At 36.8% G+C, this 17,854-nt stretch overlaps 1 protein-coding gene and 1 long non-coding RNA gene across 2 annotated transcripts in view; both read right to left on the bottom strand.

Annotated features, from left to right (window-relative positions):
- LOC146729981 (uncharacterized) overlaps positions 1–17,854 on the bottom strand; it is a 73,781-nt gene that overhangs the window by 9,139 nt on the left and 46,788 nt on the right. The gene's annotated exons all lie outside the window — the stretch shown is intronic.
- On the bottom strand, positions 632–3,120 carry LOC146729983 (uncharacterized). The gene is made up of 4 exons (XM_085494680.1): positions 2,847–3,120; positions 2,758–2,802; positions 2,395–2,490; positions 632–1,731 (listed from the first exon to the last, which is right to left on the bottom strand). The coding sequence occupies exons 1-4, from the start codon at positions 3,118–3,120 to the stop codon at positions 1,532–1,534; spliced, it is 615 nt and encodes a 204-aa protein (XP_085350806.1). The 3' UTR covers positions 632–1,531.

The following is a 17,854-nucleotide window of genomic DNA, read 5'->3' as shown; positions in this document are numbered from 1 at the left end:
GCATCATTTGTGGCAGTGACAAAGTATCTGCTGGGCCAGCCTGGGATTGAGCGCATCCTCTCAGAAAAGTTTAACCAAGATCCTTTTGAAGCATACTTTGGTAATCATCGCCAGATGAAGGGAGGCAACGAAGCACCGAATGTTCCGCAATTTTGTTGCAATGCAAATGCGCTGCAACTGAAGTCATTAAATTTGCTGAGGATCAGTGGATCAAATGTAAAAATCCAAGCAAAAGTACAGATTGACAACACACCTTTACCTCGTCGCCATCACAAAACCACTTGATGTTGCAGTGTCAGTGAAACCATAGTTTAATAAGTTTTTTATTGCTCAACACATGCAAGTAATTATACTTCGTAATTGTAAATAATTGTAAAGACAGTGTGAACAGTAAATGATGCATCATGAATCCAGTTTCTGAATGAAAGGTGATGAATGGCGATTTGTGAATAGTCTTAATCAGCCAGCAAATTCACTGAATGATTGGCTGGTCAGGAGTGTTTAGATTTGCTCCGTAAGACTACCACATTTGCTCTATTTTGCCTGGTTAGCATAAAATCAGTACTAAAGTGTACAATGTTCAAAGTGGGGGGGGTTAAACTTTATCCGACCATACAAATTACACATGACATGCTATTTAACATTTTATTTAAACAAACTTATTCACAACTCGACAGTCTTGTAAGAAACTCCAACCCTTTCCTGCCATCTGAGGTCAAATTAGGGTTAGGTCTGAGAAACAGGTGACAGATTTTCAATCAGCTGACAGTCTATGAAATCTGTTCTTTTTGTTGTTTGCGTTCTTTTAGCTCATTGCGGATGCCCTTACTGTCTCTACTTGACTTTGCTTCTCTCATTTTGTATTCTTCTATCATTTTGCGGGCTGTGGAGTGGCCTCTAATATTTATCAATAACTTGATACACATGCACATTAGTTGCAATGCTGCACTATCATTCAGTTTCGGAGACAATTCTGACCAGTAAGTCAGAGCAATACGATCAGCCAACATAGATTCTACCACAGAATCGTGAATACTTTTGTTCTGTCCTTGCATAGTACACGTATGTTGTCGTATAAAATGTTCAACACGGCGAAAAAAGGTACGTCTTGTTATTAATAGGAAACAGTCCACCTCGATTTTCTTTTTCCACCCATTCAGTTGTATAGGACAGAAATGTTGGTGATAGTGTTCCAGTCGTCTTCATATTTGATAAAGTTTGTACCATTGGCCGAAATGTTGGGCCACGACGCTCAAGTTTTCTCGACAAAGCCATAGGAATATACCCACAGGCGTATCTCAAAACATTTTCTTAAATTTTTGTCATCTTCTCAGTTTGGTCATCTTCAGATTGCAGCTCAAATTGTTCACGGCTAATAACGAGCTCTTCAAAAAATACCCTGGCGACAGACATAATAATAACTGGTGAGACTGGGGCAGTTGCTTTTTGAAGTAATGTTTTCACTGAAGATTTTAAATCTGGTGATAACTTGACTTGATGAAAAATGCTGAAAACTGCCTCTCTGCGACTGTTATGTAAACGCTTCCCATCCCCTGCTGATACTGCTGGCCATAATGTGTTGATGACTTTTGTTTGTGACAGCATTCATGGTTTTCCCAACACCTGACAATATTGTACTCTGCATAATGACGTTTGACATTGCATGAAGAAATATCTTTTGCCCATCTATCAGTGCATCGTGAAGGTTATATTTGGGAACAGGTTTTGGATCTGTAAATTGAATAAAGATTTTACAATATGCAAGGAATACAGTTACACTATCAATGCTGAAAAACATATAGCACAAACATTATTGGTAAACATACATGGTACACATTATAGCTGAAAAACAAAGATACAAGATAAATACAAGAAAAATAAAGATACAAGAAGTAGACCTGAGCGTGGTTAGTGTGTTCGTCTCTCACATCAGAGAGGTTGTGGGTTCAAATCCCACAGCCGACTATCCACACAGCAGTATAAATCAGTACAGTCTGCCCGACTTCCAAACATGCGGAATTATAAGTTCAAAAGACTGTATGACACAAACACTTGCAATGCACCAAAAACAAAAAATGACAGAAGAGTCAGCAGTGACTTCAAATGATGCCTGGTGCAAAATATTTATTTAAAAAAAAAATCACAATATTTACCCCTATGCTAAGACAAGATCAAAATATATTGCCAATGTACTGCAAAATATTGAATACATAAGCATAGTCCTAAGTAGATACTGATATATAGATAGCATTAAATTTGTTTTTTGTAATTTCATACTTTAAATAACCCTTTTTTGCATAATGCAAATAATATTGAAAACGTGTAGCAATGTTAATATGTTAACAAATCGCAATATTACCAATGGAAATACCTTTATAGAAAATTATAACTTACCAGCCAGTTTTCGTTTTGTTGAGCTCGTCTTATTTACATTTGAACCATGACTCGTACCTTCACAAGTATTTTTGTCTCCAGTGTCCAAATGATCATCTATAAATAAAAAAGGACCTTAATGTGAAAACTCGTAATACTGAAAAAAAACACATAAATATGCATAGAAAAATCAGTCGCCCAAAAATTAGTTGTATTTGGTGAACCTTATGAAACTTGTCTCGAGCACATACATGTCCAGTAAAATGTTATTTTTTACAATTACAATTTGCGGCGAGGGGACCTGAACTGTCGCCATTGGCACTCGCTATGGCAACGATAAACATTTTCATTTGATCGAAGAGAAGATGAAATACAAATATTTACCTGTTATTTTATGCCCACTGAGAAGATGCGTCTTACAACCTGGCTCTGTTTTAAAGGGTTTACAACATATGTTGCATTTGACAAGTTACCAGCACTTGAACAGCTTGTACTCGCGTGGTCGTGAGCCATATCGGTGACGTCTATGTATTTGTCCAGAAATTTCAGATCGCGTCTTGCCAACTTCAACGGCTTCTCGTCATTCACTACTGCGTCTTCATCTGCTGCATGTTCGCTGCAGCTATCGATGTCCGATACTTCCGAGGTGGTCCAATCACAGTCGGAAAAAGATTCAAAATATTCAAAAACTTCCACAAATTCGTCACTGTTATCGAGAACACGTACTGTAGACTCCATGGTCGCCATTGTGAAAGTGAACAATTAGCATAATCACGCGACAGTACGCAACAAAAGCACGCAGTTTACGAGAGGTTCGCGTGATTTACATACTCACATACCGAGAATCGCGTGGCTTTGGCCCGATACTTGGTAGCTAACGTCAATTTATCGTTAGTTTATTTTAGTTTATTTCGGACAGGAAGTTGGACAGTTATGTCAAAATCAATTGGATTAACTTTTTTCCAAGAGACATTACATCAAAGAAAAGACCGAGTTGTCTGTCCCTCTTCTCTATAGTCTTTGATGTGACAATGCCCTCACAGTTTTAAATCAGTTTACCAACTGCCAATCATATTGCTTCTTTCTTCAACGCGCTTGACCAAGCTATCAAAATCCTCGAGGCGGAGCTAAGTCACAAGACGCTCCACGTTGCTATTTAAGACGCGCACCACTCTACCGTGTATTTCTACAGGCTCTGTGCGAGCTACTGTGAAGCACCGATCAAAAAGCCGGTGAAAATAGCTGAAATTGAGAAAAACAGCATAAACTTAACTTTGCAGAAATTCTAATGTTGCATCTGTAGGGGTAATTTTGTTACACTGTTCAGGAAGGTGTCAACAACCATGATCGAGCATGGTAATAGTGTTGTCAACACTGTTGAGTATTATAGAAAAGTAGGTATTATACCTCAAAGCTCCTGATGTCACTGGAACATATATCGGCAGAAATGAAGCCAAGACCTTATAGAAATGCAAAGCTCCAAATTCAAGCTTTCTGGCAGTCATTGTAACAAAGATTTTTATTTGGTCGTAAAACTTTGTATCGCGCCACCATGTGACATACACGGTTATGAATAGAATTACCGACGGTATTGTAGAGGGAGAAATGTCCGAACGAAACACCTTGCAGGTGGACGATGAATATGAGGTGATATACGCCACGTTAAATTGCGTTTGAATTCGAGTCCCCTGTCTAATTTAAATAACAAAGACACGAGACGTACACTGAGTTCCCGTATGAAGGAAGTAAAGTCATGAGTTGCGTTGTGTCACCTGTACGGACGATATTGTTTCAGGATGATACTGAACGTTATGTTACTCTGTATCGGGGTGAGTGTGGAATTACTCGTTTTACCAAGTATTGCAACGCCTTCTATTCTAGTTCAGCCTCAGAATACTTATATTAACCTGACTGAAGGACACAGTGGGGCACGGGTACAATGGATGAACTGTTATATCGGAGACATGAAATCTGGGCAAGTAGTGTCTTGGAAGAAAGACGGAATTGTCATAAGTTATGATACTGACATGAGTACCAGTGCTGACAACATTGACATATCACGATACTCGATAATCCACGACGTTTCTGCACAGTTTTCATTACAAATAACATACATTACTGAGTCTACGGCTGTATTCGACAGTGGACAATACCAATGTGTTGTGACTTTCAATAACAATGAGGTCATCAGATCTGACCTGGCTCACCTCCACGTATATGTTGAACCACAAATACGTATTCCTACTTGTCACACCAGTATTGAGTCTGGTGTAGAGGTACCAGAAGGTGATAGTGTGATATTCACATGTACTAGTAAGTCTACAGGGTCACCACAAGTTGTGCACACGTGGTTTAGGGGTACGGAATTTGGTATCTTTCCCCTTATGACTTCAACAACATCCGTAATCATTGATAATCTGACAACGACGTATTCATGGACAGCAGTACAAGCCGAAAAAGGTGCTGTATTTATATGTCTTGCGACAAACACTCATTGGAACTCTGGATATACATGTCCATTTGTAATTCTATTAAAACCGGATGTAGTAGTTATGCCTACACAGCTAACACTTACATCTCAGAATTACGCTACGTTTACATGTATAGCATCTGGTGACCCTGAACCATACAATTATGTCTGGAAATATGATGACGTCATTGTTGAAACCGGGGAAGATTTTGTGCTCAATCTAGACAATACTACGTTAGTTATTAAATATCTAAATATCAACGATAATGGTAACCATATAATAACATGCGAGGTATATAATTCCAATGGCGTGGGATCCAATACTGCTAAATTATATATATCATTCCCCATTCCCGTCACCGAAGCAATTCACACAACCCCATTTGTCTCTACGTCAACAACAAAAATAAGCACAGTTCAATCACCAACACCTGAAATGACATTCAGTGTGACGTCACAGTCTGTACTCAAAACTGATATGATGATCATTGCTTCGTCTGTTGGCGGGGTCGTTGGAATCATAATACTGATACTTCTAGTAGTATTTGTAATTGTGTGTGTAATGAAATTTCGTCAAAAAGATTCTAGAGTACAAGAACCACAACAACGTTTAGAAAATGACTATGAAGGAACCGAGATGTATGGACGTGATGAAATAAACACAGATGCAGGACAGGTCAACGGAGTGGATGTGATTGAACATGGCTATGATGATGTAACAGATGAAATTAATGTAAACCTTCAGTTGGCAATCAATCTAAGACGTACTGATGCAACTCCAAAATATACTTATCGTGGTTCAGGATTTGAGAGTTACAATAAAGGCGTCCAAAATGAAGATTACACCACGTCTGGATGTAGAGATGATGTATCGTATGAAGTGGTTAAGAAGCAACCCAAGATGCCAGCATCAATTGAGAATGTACGTGAACACCAGAACATGGATACAGTGAAGGATGACAACCAGGAAGCCGAACAAGAACATGTATATGCACAGGTAAATAAGAAAAAAAAGATCCCTCCGACTTTGCCGAGCACTGGCCGAGTTGATGGAAACAAAGTACCATATCTGGATGATATTAATCACATCAAAGAAAATATCAAGCCAACAATTAAACCGAAACCGAGTAGACCTACAACTCGATGTGTTGACACAGTTCGAGATACTGACATTAAAACAACTGAATGTGACGTCACACACTTGACTACAGAGAAAGTTACTGATGAGTTTCATGGTTATGATATTGTGAATATTCCAGTGAAGGAAATATCACGTGACCAACAACACGCGGCTAATGTTAACTCTACAGCAGACGACAACTCGGTCTTGTATGTAGATGTGAAATCATTGCCAAGTGATTTACACCAGACAGTAAACAATGCAGACAATGACTCTAGGCATAGTAATGTGGAAGGTCTGACATACGCTGACATCGACTTCAATGACACAATGGAGGTGAAAGGTACATTGAATAGAGAGAGTGAAGAAACAATGTATGCGGAAGTAAAACTTAATAATACATGAATGATATCGTATTCCAATTTGAAATCATTATACAATGGTTTGTCAGTGTTCTAGTGAATACACACCCAACAGCGATTCATTTACCAGTAAGTGCCGCATTGTTTGGAGTCCAGACAAATATAATCAGCGTTAGTAATCTGAAAAATGTTTAAATTGTGAAAATCTACGGCTGCATACTAGTATTATATTTTACATGTTTGCTCACAGTGGCATAGGACTCGTGTTGTTGGAAGAAAAACAAATATTTTTTACTTTTTGGGTTGAATAATTAAAACATGTTTAGAAAATCTTGAAATGTGTTGTCAGTATAAGCAGGTCGTACATTACATTTTATTTTACCTGCTTGTATCGTATTTTTTACGTTTTGACAGTGATATTATTCGTTATACATTACCTTCTTATTTTTTTCAAATTATATTATTATTGATATATTACTTTTATATTTAAAGTACATATGTTATATGTAGATATTAAACCCTTTCAAAATGATTTAGACCAGTCAGTAAACAATGCAGAAATGTCTCTAGGCGTAGCAATGTTTAAGGTCTGACCTACGCTGACCTCGACTTCAATGACACAATGGAGGTGAAAGGAACATTGAATAGAGAGAGTGAAGAAACAATGTACGCGGAAGTAAAACTGTAATATTACAGAGAAAATATCGTACTGTATGGTGATATCATCACACAATGGGTTGTTTGTGTCCGAGTGTATGAACAGTAGCATGAAAATCGTGTTTTGGTAGTTAAAAAGTTGAATTTTGTAATTAGTGTCGGGGGGGGGGGTCGTTGACTACATTTATCGCATTATTTTTAGCTCCCATGTCATCAAAAAAAATCTGAACGGAGCTCATGGGTTGACCAAACATTTCATCGTCCGTCCGTCGCACGTCGTCCTTCAACTTTTTGTCATTCGAACGACTCTTGTCAAGGTCGCACTTGTTATACAATTTACTGACTAATATGTTTTACAATTAGATTCTATATATTATTATTATATTCAGGAATACATATGCTATTTATAACGATAAATGTTTTCATTAATTTTAAAGAATATATTTTTACTTTTCTTTTATTTCACCTGTGAAAATTGCCTTTAAATATCAGGCTAAATTCACTTCATAAGTCTGTAACGAACATGAATATTGTGATTTCATAAAATAGCAGTATAATGATATACGAATAATTGTTTTAATTGCAAATTATTTCATGTAGCCTTATTCAGCACATCGATAATAATATCCTGTATATATAGTGAATAAATTATTTTTTTTATGAATATTTATGTGTTTGCTTTGCATTATTGCTACACACACTGTGGCCAAATATGAAACAATACCAGTGATAATCACTGTATACAAAATGTTCACACGAACATCATGGTCAAAATTTGTCTATATATTTGCTGTTTGTGACTGTATTTTATAAAATTCAAAGCACACATGTGTTGATTGTTTTATCTATAAAGCTTGTTCGTGTTTGCCTGGTGTAATTGTAGTCAACAGTTCAATGGAGACATTAGGTTAACGGGGTCGTGTCAAGGACACTATTGTTTGACACACTTGAATATATATTTACCATTGAAGGTAAAAAGAGAGGAGATAGGACGACTTTTAATCCGATATATTTCTTTTGGTTTCAAGCTGACAATATCGCATTATTGCTATTGTTTATATTTCGTATTACCCCGTCCTAGTACCGCTTATTTACTCAGCGAAATGGGATGAACTCACATTTTTCGTGACTGAAAAAAAAATCACCGTCACGAGTGGCACTGTGCATCAGCGAAGAGAGTGTATGCGCAGAAAGGTTCACGTGACGTCATAGGTCATTGACAAGGCCTGACACCGGTAGCCCTGCGTACAGTGCTGTGTGTGCGGGGACGCGTTCGGTTAATAGATGTCCCCACCACAGCCCTGCGTACCTCCATAGACAAAGTCCGGGACTTTGAAAAATATAATTTTTTAATGAAATAACATACCCAGGTACCAAAAATGATGATCGATCACCATATATATACAGAACTCCCAGTTCGGAGTCCGATTGTGGATGGAATCGGCGACTTTGCCCCCAAAACAAACACATTCTCTTGCGTGAATGAAATTAAAAATGACGGCGTTTGGTGGATAATTCCTCCGGTACCAACGCATTTACATTTTGTCCGTCTTTACTAGTCGCTTTTTAAAGACATTTCAGTTTCAGATAACTTTGTAATGGTTGTTACGGATAACTATCGTCATATCAACCGATTTTGGCTGGGAAACTACTTATTTTTTACTTGCGCACCAATTACGGTGCGCTCCCGGACTTTGTCTATGGAGGTACGCAGGGCTGTGGTGGGGACATCTATCAACCGAACGCGTCCCCGTACACACAGCACTGTACGCAGGGCTATGACACCGGAAACGAAACACTCGTCTGTTGTTTTCCAGCGTGAATGGATGATATGCTGCTAGGTCTCTGCACGTAAACTTGTTCCATTTTTAAAGACGAAAAAACTACACGCCCGGTTGTCTCCCGAAGTATTTAAAAAGCTCAAGTGGGACTTTATGTCAGGCACTTTCGAATAAGCTTTGTCTTGTTTGTATGCGGTGATATGCGATTGTGAAAAAAACGAGATTTTTTCGCAATAGTTTCGCCATTTTGTTACCGCCTCGACACAAAGACATTTATTTATTAACACACAACATCCCCCGGAAGGGATGAAAAGGGTTACAAATCAGATATTAGTAAAATAAGAATAAAAATAATAATAACACAACAAATATACTTATAAATACGTTGTGTGTGTGATCATATGGAAGGCGGTGCGATGTTAGAACCCTGGTGTGATCACGAACAGTTATTGTTGTGTCAGTTTTCTGATATGAGCATATAAATACATATTTTTAATTTCATTTTAACGATTTTTACAGTTATTGTCCGCGATTGAAATAGTCAAATAGGGAAGAGGTTGGGTTATGGTTAAGTTGCTGTCTTGCTTGATAGTTTTACTGGTGCAGCAAGATTTGTTGTCATGTTTGAGTCGACCCGAATATTAATTATTCACGTAATCGAATTACGGAATTGTTTACCAAGTAAATATATCGAAACGATCATCGAACAAGGGAGAACCTCTCCTCTCTTTTTACCTTCCATGATATTTACAATAAGACACACAAATTAAAGCCGCAAGCGGCGTCACCGGGGCCCAAGCTGACAAGATTCTGTTTCATAATTAATGAGGCCACATGTTAGACAATTAGGTAGCTTGAATTATTCGTAACATGAGGTCAAAATGAAGTTGGTACCATGTATTTACCTGGTTTGGTTATCGAAATATGGTTTTCAGAATATATAATGAGCCATGTTCTTATGCACAATAATGAGATTACATAATCATATATAGCCATTTCTAATGTCAGTTACATCTCTTATTTTAATCAAATCTCTTGTTAACTGTTGTCATAATAACACAGGATTCATCTTCCTAACTGCAACAGTGTTTAAGATATAATGGTTATGCATATTAATGAGTTCACATGACCATATATGGTCATTTGTTATTTTAATCAAATTTCTTGTTCAACGTTGTCATAATAACACAGGATTCATCATCCTAACTACAACAGTGCTTGAGTTATAACAGTTATGCATATTAATGAGGTTAGAAGCCCACACCCCATGGGTGCCCAGCCACGTGGCCTAGCAGTGTGTTATTTGGGCAAAATGATGCATCTGATGACACAAATGCACATACAAAATTTGAAAGAAATCAGACTAATACAAAACATGTAGTTGCATAATTTCTATTTTCACACAATCCAAGATGGCGGCCAAACCGCGTGACTGATCAAAATAATATTATTTTTCTCATATGGAGCTAAGGCCAGGCATGGTAAATATAAAAACATCTAGTAGATTGGTTGAATCACCTCTGAGAAACAAATGCCCAAACCTTTGGTCAATTTTGCTTAAAATCCAAGATGGCGGCCAAACCATGTGACTGATCTGAAATCTTTTTTAGGTTTGAAATCTTTTTTACCATAAAAAAATCTTGACGCCTAGACCCTCAGAAAGTGGCCAAACAGCCACTTCCGGTTTTATTTCAATCCAATATGGCTGCCAAACTAATCGATAAATCAAAATTCTGAAAGCATGTTGCACTAGTTCACATTAGGGACTATCAGTATAGAGCATTTTCAGACTATTCAGTTCAGCAGTTTTCTCAAACGGCTTGACGAAAAAAGTTACGGAAGAAAGAAGAAGAAAGAAGAAAGAAGAAAAAACCGGACAATAAGAATAGGGGTCTCGCCCTTCGGGCTTGGGCCCCTAAAAAAACGGACAATAAGAATAGGGGCCTCGCCCTTCAGGCTTGGGCCCCTAATAAACGTGTCATGTGACACTATGACAAGCCATTCATCTATTCATTGTCTTATGATGGGAAAAAGCATGTATCTAGTGGTGGTTAAACACGGTAACCAATATAACAGTTGGCCATATGCTGTATCGTACGGGGAAAACTAGTAATATCCAGTTAGAGACAATTGTGTACTTATAATATGCTCCAAAATTAAAGCAATACATAGTTCGGCCTATTCAACTAATCTTGTGTAATTGCTACTGTTTTTGTAAAATAAATATAGTGTTAACTAACAGCAGATCAACGTAATTTTAGGAACGTAGACGACGATTTTCGGGTTGAAGTTAGTTTGGATATTGAAAAAGTCAAAGCTACCGAATAGTACTATGTACAAGCGAAAGGGTGGCACATACTGCTCACTGTTGGCATAATGACCGTGCAAAATCTGATTTTTTTGAAGAAAATACTATGATAGATATGTTAAAAATGCCATGTATGAAATAATTAGGGAACAACGGCTTGAGTTAGTGTGTAGAGTCTGTTAATGCAACTTTGAAACCAAAACTAATTACTTATATTATTATTTGCAGGTATTGCTACATTCCGTAACGTCATTCCTGGCATAACATGCCGTGCACAAAATAAGAATAAAGTGTTCATGCCTATTTTGTTAGTTTTGAAATTAGATATATTGGTAAAACATATTTTCTGGGGATGGTCTGTCGCTGAATGAAAGATAGACTTTCCATGTAGCCCTAAGTAGTTGTTGTTTTTATGCTTCGGCCCGAGAGAGATGGATTAATAAACATGTGTTCGTTAAAGCGTATTTTGTCAATGTGACATTGTCATTTAAATAACAATACCTAAACCATACGGTGTTATCCGGATTGAGGAAGTAGTAATAAAATTACTCTACGTTATTACTAGTGTTCTAGGGAAATAATTGCATTGAAATGGCGTTTAAATGTAGTTTATCACTTATTGTTGGTGGTGTGTTAATCATATGTGTTCCTAGTGGTGCATCACCTATTATTACAATTCAACCCTTGGACCGTTACGTTAATTTAACTAATGCATGACACGATGGATGAATTGTTATATCACTAACTTAGAGATTGGCGATTTGGTATTGTGGAAAAAAGACGGTATTATCATCATAAGTTATAATAATCATGCAAGTAGTACTGTTTATTGATTCATCACGATACTCAGTAATACATGATGTGCCTACACAGTTTGCATTGACAATAACAGGCATTACTGAGTATATGGCTGCATTCGACAGTGGACAATACCAATGTGTGGTGACTTTCAATAACAATGGGGTCATTAGATCTGACTTGGTTCACCTCTCCGTATACGTTGAACTACAAACATATACCCCTACCAGTATTGAGTCTGGTGTAGAGGTACCAGAAGGTGACACTGTAATATTCACATGTACTAGTACGTCTACTGGGTCACCACAAGTTGTACACAGGTGGTTCAGAGGTGGAATAAGTGATGCTTCCCTTGTTTCATCGACATCCTACACGAGTGGTGACACAGTGACAACGACGTACACGTGGATGGCAGTAAACGCAGATGAGGATGTTCGTTATTACTGTCAAGCTAAAAACACTCGATGGTCTGTCAAGTTGGCCCATTTTTAATTCTGTCAAAACTTGTACAGCATCTGGTGCACCCGAACCATACAGTTATGTGTGGAAATATGATGACGTCACTGTTGAAACAGGAGAAGAGTTTACTATTAATACAGATAAAAACGTTCTAAATATTAATGACGTGTCCATCAACGTTAATGGCCACCACACAATACAACACAGTGTACAAAATTCAAATGGCATCGGAACTGGTTGCTGCTGATTTATATGTGAGATTAACTACTACCACAGACACCGCCACCACCAATACCTTAACTTATACATCTCACACGACCATGTCTGTCTTCAGATCTCCGGAAATTGTAGGCAAAGGTTTACTGACCACGGACACTTTAACAAAGCATGGGCGCACAATACGGACATCATCTGTGACACCTGTTATTTCTCCAACGAGCAACAAAACGTTTAGCCCAACACCACAATCCATACTAGGAGCTGATATGATATAAGTTGCCTCTGCTGTTGGCGGGGCAGTTGGGATCATAATACTGATACTTCTTGTAGTAATTTTTGTCGTCCGTGTAAAGAAATCTCGTCAAAAATATTCAAGCATACAAGAACAACAACAACGTTTAGAAAATGACTATGGAGAAACTGAGATGTGTAGACGTGATGAAATAAACACAGATGCAGGACAGGTCAATAGAGGTAATGACATAGACCATGACTATGATGACGTAACAGATGAAATTAATGTAAATGCTCAGTTGGTAATCAATCTAAGACGTACTGATACAACTTCAAAATATACTTATCGTGGTTCAGGATTTGAGAGTTACAATGAAGGCGTCCAAAATAAATATTACGCCACGTCTGGATGTAGAGATGATGTATCGTATGAAGTGGTTAAGAAGCAACCTAAGATGCCAGCATCAATTGAGAATGTACGTGAGTATGAGAAATCAGTAGCCATGGATACAGAGGAGGATAACAACCAGGAAGCCGAATAAGAACATGTATATGCACAGATAAATAAGAAAAAGAAGATCCCTCCGACTTTGCCGAGCACTGGTCGTGTTGATGGAAACAAAGTACAATATCTGGATGATATTAATCAAATCAAAGAAAATATCAAGCCAACAATTAAACCAAAACCGAGTAGACCTACAACTCGATGTGTTGACACAGATCGAAATACTGACATTGAAACAACTGAATGTGACGTCACACACTTGACTGCAGAGAAAGTTACTGATGATTCTCATGGTTATGATATTGTGAATATTCCAGTGAATGGATTGTCACGTGACCAACAACACGCGGCTAATGTTAACTCTACAGCAGACGACATCTCGGTCTTATATGCAGATGTGAAACCATCGCCAAGTGATTTAGACCAGACAGTAAACAACGCAGACAATGACGCCAGGCATAGTAACGTGGAAGGTCTCACCTACGCTGACATCGACTACAATGACACAATAGAAGTGAAAAGGAAATTGAAGGGAGAGAATGAAGAAACAATGTACGCGGAAGTAAAACTGTAATAATACACGAATAACATCGTAACTAAAAATTGAAATCATTTAACAATGATTTGTCTCTGTCCCAGTGAATGCACACTCAACAACAATCAATTTACTAGTAGCTGTAGCATTGTTCACAGTCTAGACAAATATATTCAGCGTTAGTAATCTGAATAAAAAAGAAAGTTAACATTGTAAAAGTCTAAGGCTGCATACTATATGTTATATATTCACTCACAGTGGCAAATGATTTGGGCTATTGAAAGACAAAGAATTATTTTTCGCTTTTTTTGATTAAATAATTAAAAAGTTGAGAATATATTAAAATTTGTTGTCAGTTTAAGCAGGTCGTAGAATACATTTTATTTTACCTGCTTGTACCGTATTTTAATTTATATAATTTTTTTCTAATAATATAATATTTTTTTAATTAATTAATTTTAATTAATTATATTATTATTGATATATTACTTTTATATTTAAAAGTACATATATTTACAAGGCTATATTTGTATCATGTGCCATTTGCAACGACACATTTATTTTATTAATTTTATGAAATATATTTTTAACTTTCTCTTGAATATTCCATAAAATGACACATGAATAAGAGTGATCAAATAATAGTTTTGAATTGCAAACTAATTCTTGCATATGTTGATAAACTTGTATATATGCATGCATATTTGACAGTATTTAATGAAGTATTACATTGTTATGAATATTAATGAGTTCACTTTACACGATTGTCACGCCCACTTCAACCAAATATTAGGTAAAACAAGTGATCAAAAATACGGTGTCAAAACACAATTATTGTACATACAATGTAAACACGAACATCATGATCAAAATAAAAGTATAACTGTCGATATATTTCGAAGCACAAATGTGTTGACGGTTTTTATTCTAAAACTTGTTCAAGCTTGTTTGATGTGAGTGTAGTCAATAGTCCAGTGAAGCCAGGTCGTGTTATTGTTTGACACATTTAAATAGCTATTTATAGTGACACACAAACGAACGTGTCATGTGATACTATGGCAAGTCATTCATTCACCTATTCAATGCATATCCCTCAGCACTACAGATCAAATCGGCTTTTCATTGCTTTGTGGTCAATAAAGCATGTAGCCTGTGGTGTTTACCTGCAGTAATTTAATGGGACAATGACAATGGAGCAGTCGGCATTGTGCTGCATCATACAAGGAACGCCAGTAAAATCCATGTACCGAGAATCACTACATCTTGAAATTCCCTGCACAATAAAATTAATGCGTTACATAGTGCAGCAGATTCAACTAATCTTTAGTCTTTGCTATTGTTGATAACCAAATGCTGTGATGACGAGCGGCAGACCAATATATTTTAAGAACATATACGATTATTTGAGATTGAAGTCAGTTTGGATATCCAAGAAGTCAAAGCTACCGAATAGTACAAGCGATGAACGCCGTGGGTAGGAGCAATGGCGCATACTGCTCATCGCTGGCCCAGTAGCTATTGATTTTGCTTCGAAACATGGGAGCATCTCATTCCAACTATACTCGACTAAAGTGGAAACATGCACAGAAAAATCATTCTTTGGGAAATTGCGGACTTGAAGGGGAAAACCAATAACACTCAATAATGTAAACTGCTACCGTAATGGCGCGTTGTTTTGTACAAATCGATGCTGAATTAAAGCGATTCAGTACGTTATACAAACAAACACTCGTGGTTGGTCACTAAAATAAATAGAATATTTTTCTGGATTTTCTGTTTCTTACATATAATTAATTCATATACACTTTACATTGAAAAATAGAAATTATTTGTCCATAAAACGCCAAAGGAAACGTTCGAATGCCTTTCTTATTTGAATATTGTGCGTCACGTGAACATGACGTTTTGAACTTTTTTTCTTTGTTTACTACACACGCAGAATGTCTAAAAGCACATGATGGGAACAAAATCCCACCAGTAAACGCAAACGTTTGCACGTTAAACATTCCTTAATTGTCATTACGGTTGTTATCTCTACTTATATTATTTTTACGTTACATATTATCAAGCAGGAAACAAATTAATAGCAAGGGTATCACGAGAATACAGCAACGTAATCACCCAGACAGTAATGCTGATCACCGAATTTTCTTCGTACTTACTTTTGTATTAGAATATCACATTTTGTAAATTCGCACACATATAGGAATTCAGTCAATACATTTAAATGTTACAGAAGAAAAATAATATGTTCATGATTACGCTGTGGAATTTTCTGAGAAGTCGTAATGAAGCATTGAATGATTGCGTTTTTTAATCTGAAAAGTCAACCTTCATTGTAAATTTAAGATTGTGACTAATCAGCGAACAATTCAATGTTACTGAATATTGTAAGATCAAGAAAATGAGAATGATTACAGTTTGCCAAAACCATGTCTTTAGAGTTTATTGCTAATGGTGACATTACATGAAAAAGCGAAGGTCGTGAAGAAAGAAGCATTTCAACCCAAAGTCTAACCGTGATGGACGACGACAGAACCGTGCGAATTTGTACCACTAATTGAACCAAACAGCCAAGCGTTAGTGTTAAAAATACCCAATTAAGAGCCTTGCTGAGCCAATTTACTTATTCCCGGGTTTACCTCTATGGTAGGGGATTCCTCATTTATGTTATTGGTACAAAATAGCTGTATGATGTGCAGTCTCAATATAGTCACATGACTAGTTTCTAAGAGTCTCTTACTGTGTGTCCCACACTTTGATATTCTTGACAAGAAGACCATATGATTGGATACTGATCTGTACTATATTGTGCAAGCAATTATGGATTCATTGTTCCTGGGTTTGAATTTGCGAATTCATTTCTGATCTCTGTTAATTGTTTATTGTGTGGTCCAAATGGTTAAAATGTCTGACAAGATTCACAAGATATTTCGGTAAGAGTTGTTACATATGTGACTTTATAGTAAAACATCTGATTCATTAAATAATTTTGGATTTGATTTTAGGCGTAATTGTCTATTCATTATGTTTAGTGCACCCAACAGCCACTGCCATATCCACCCAGGGTCAATTACAATGACCTGAATTTCAGTCTCAATGCAAAACTAACAAAAGTTTTGAAGTCTGATAGGCCCTTTGAAATTAAATGTTGACCTTCTCTTCCATGTTTTGCCGGAACAGTAACTATGGCAGCCATATTTCTGGTATTTTACGGTCGAATATGGTGAGAAGCAATGCAGACAACATAATTGTTCAATCGACGTGGTTTGGAGAAAACGCGTCAGGCGGGTTAATTTTTCAACCTAACTGTTTTTGTTGGACAGATTGCAAAAGATTTCATGACACTTTGAACACTTTTCCAATTTAAGCAGTATCTATTTTTAGCGGAAATTGTGGTAAACATATATTTGCAACTTCTCCATGAATCATTCATTTGCTTTGCTGCGTCATACGCCGTTCTGTCAGATTTGTTTATTTCGTGACAAAATAATGGTTGATAAAAATGTGACCATATGATCATATGTCACTCTATAGATGTGATATCATTTGGATCAATTGAACAATTTGTCTGATGAAGGTGACATTGACAAAATTCTTTCTTGTACGTGAACTGCATTTTGTCTTGTGGTTGTGTTTTACTTGAGTTACTGCAATGTCAGCAGAGCATCATGTCCATTTGTTTCATATTCTGTATCAGCTCTTCTGTCATCTTTAGAGCTGTTTAGAATATAGTAAAAATATTTCGCGTGTGCATTCTTTTGTTGGTGTGTGAACAGATTCTATATACGCCTTCTTAATGAAAACGCTCAGTCCAATATTTTGATATTTGATATATATCTACCATGGTTCTAAAAAGTCAAGAGCATTGTAGTAGCAATACCCAAGGCAAATAGCTATTATCTAATCGTACAGGAGCTTTGATTTGAAGAAGATATTGCATAGTGACTGTTGAACTATTTAGACTATATAATTGCTGTTGCTAGATGACATTCTTCTTGCAAAGTTATATTGTATATATTGCCATGACATG

Source organism: Saccoglossus kowalevskii, chromosome 20 (genome assembly GCF_978046115.1).
Source record: "Saccoglossus kowalevskii chromosome 20, keSacKowa6.1, whole genome shotgun sequence".
Lineage (NCBI taxonomy): Eukaryota > Metazoa > Hemichordata > Enteropneusta > Harrimaniidae > Saccoglossus > Saccoglossus kowalevskii.
Note: the sequence above shows the minus strand (reverse complement) of the source record. Positions and strands in the feature narration are given on the sequence as shown.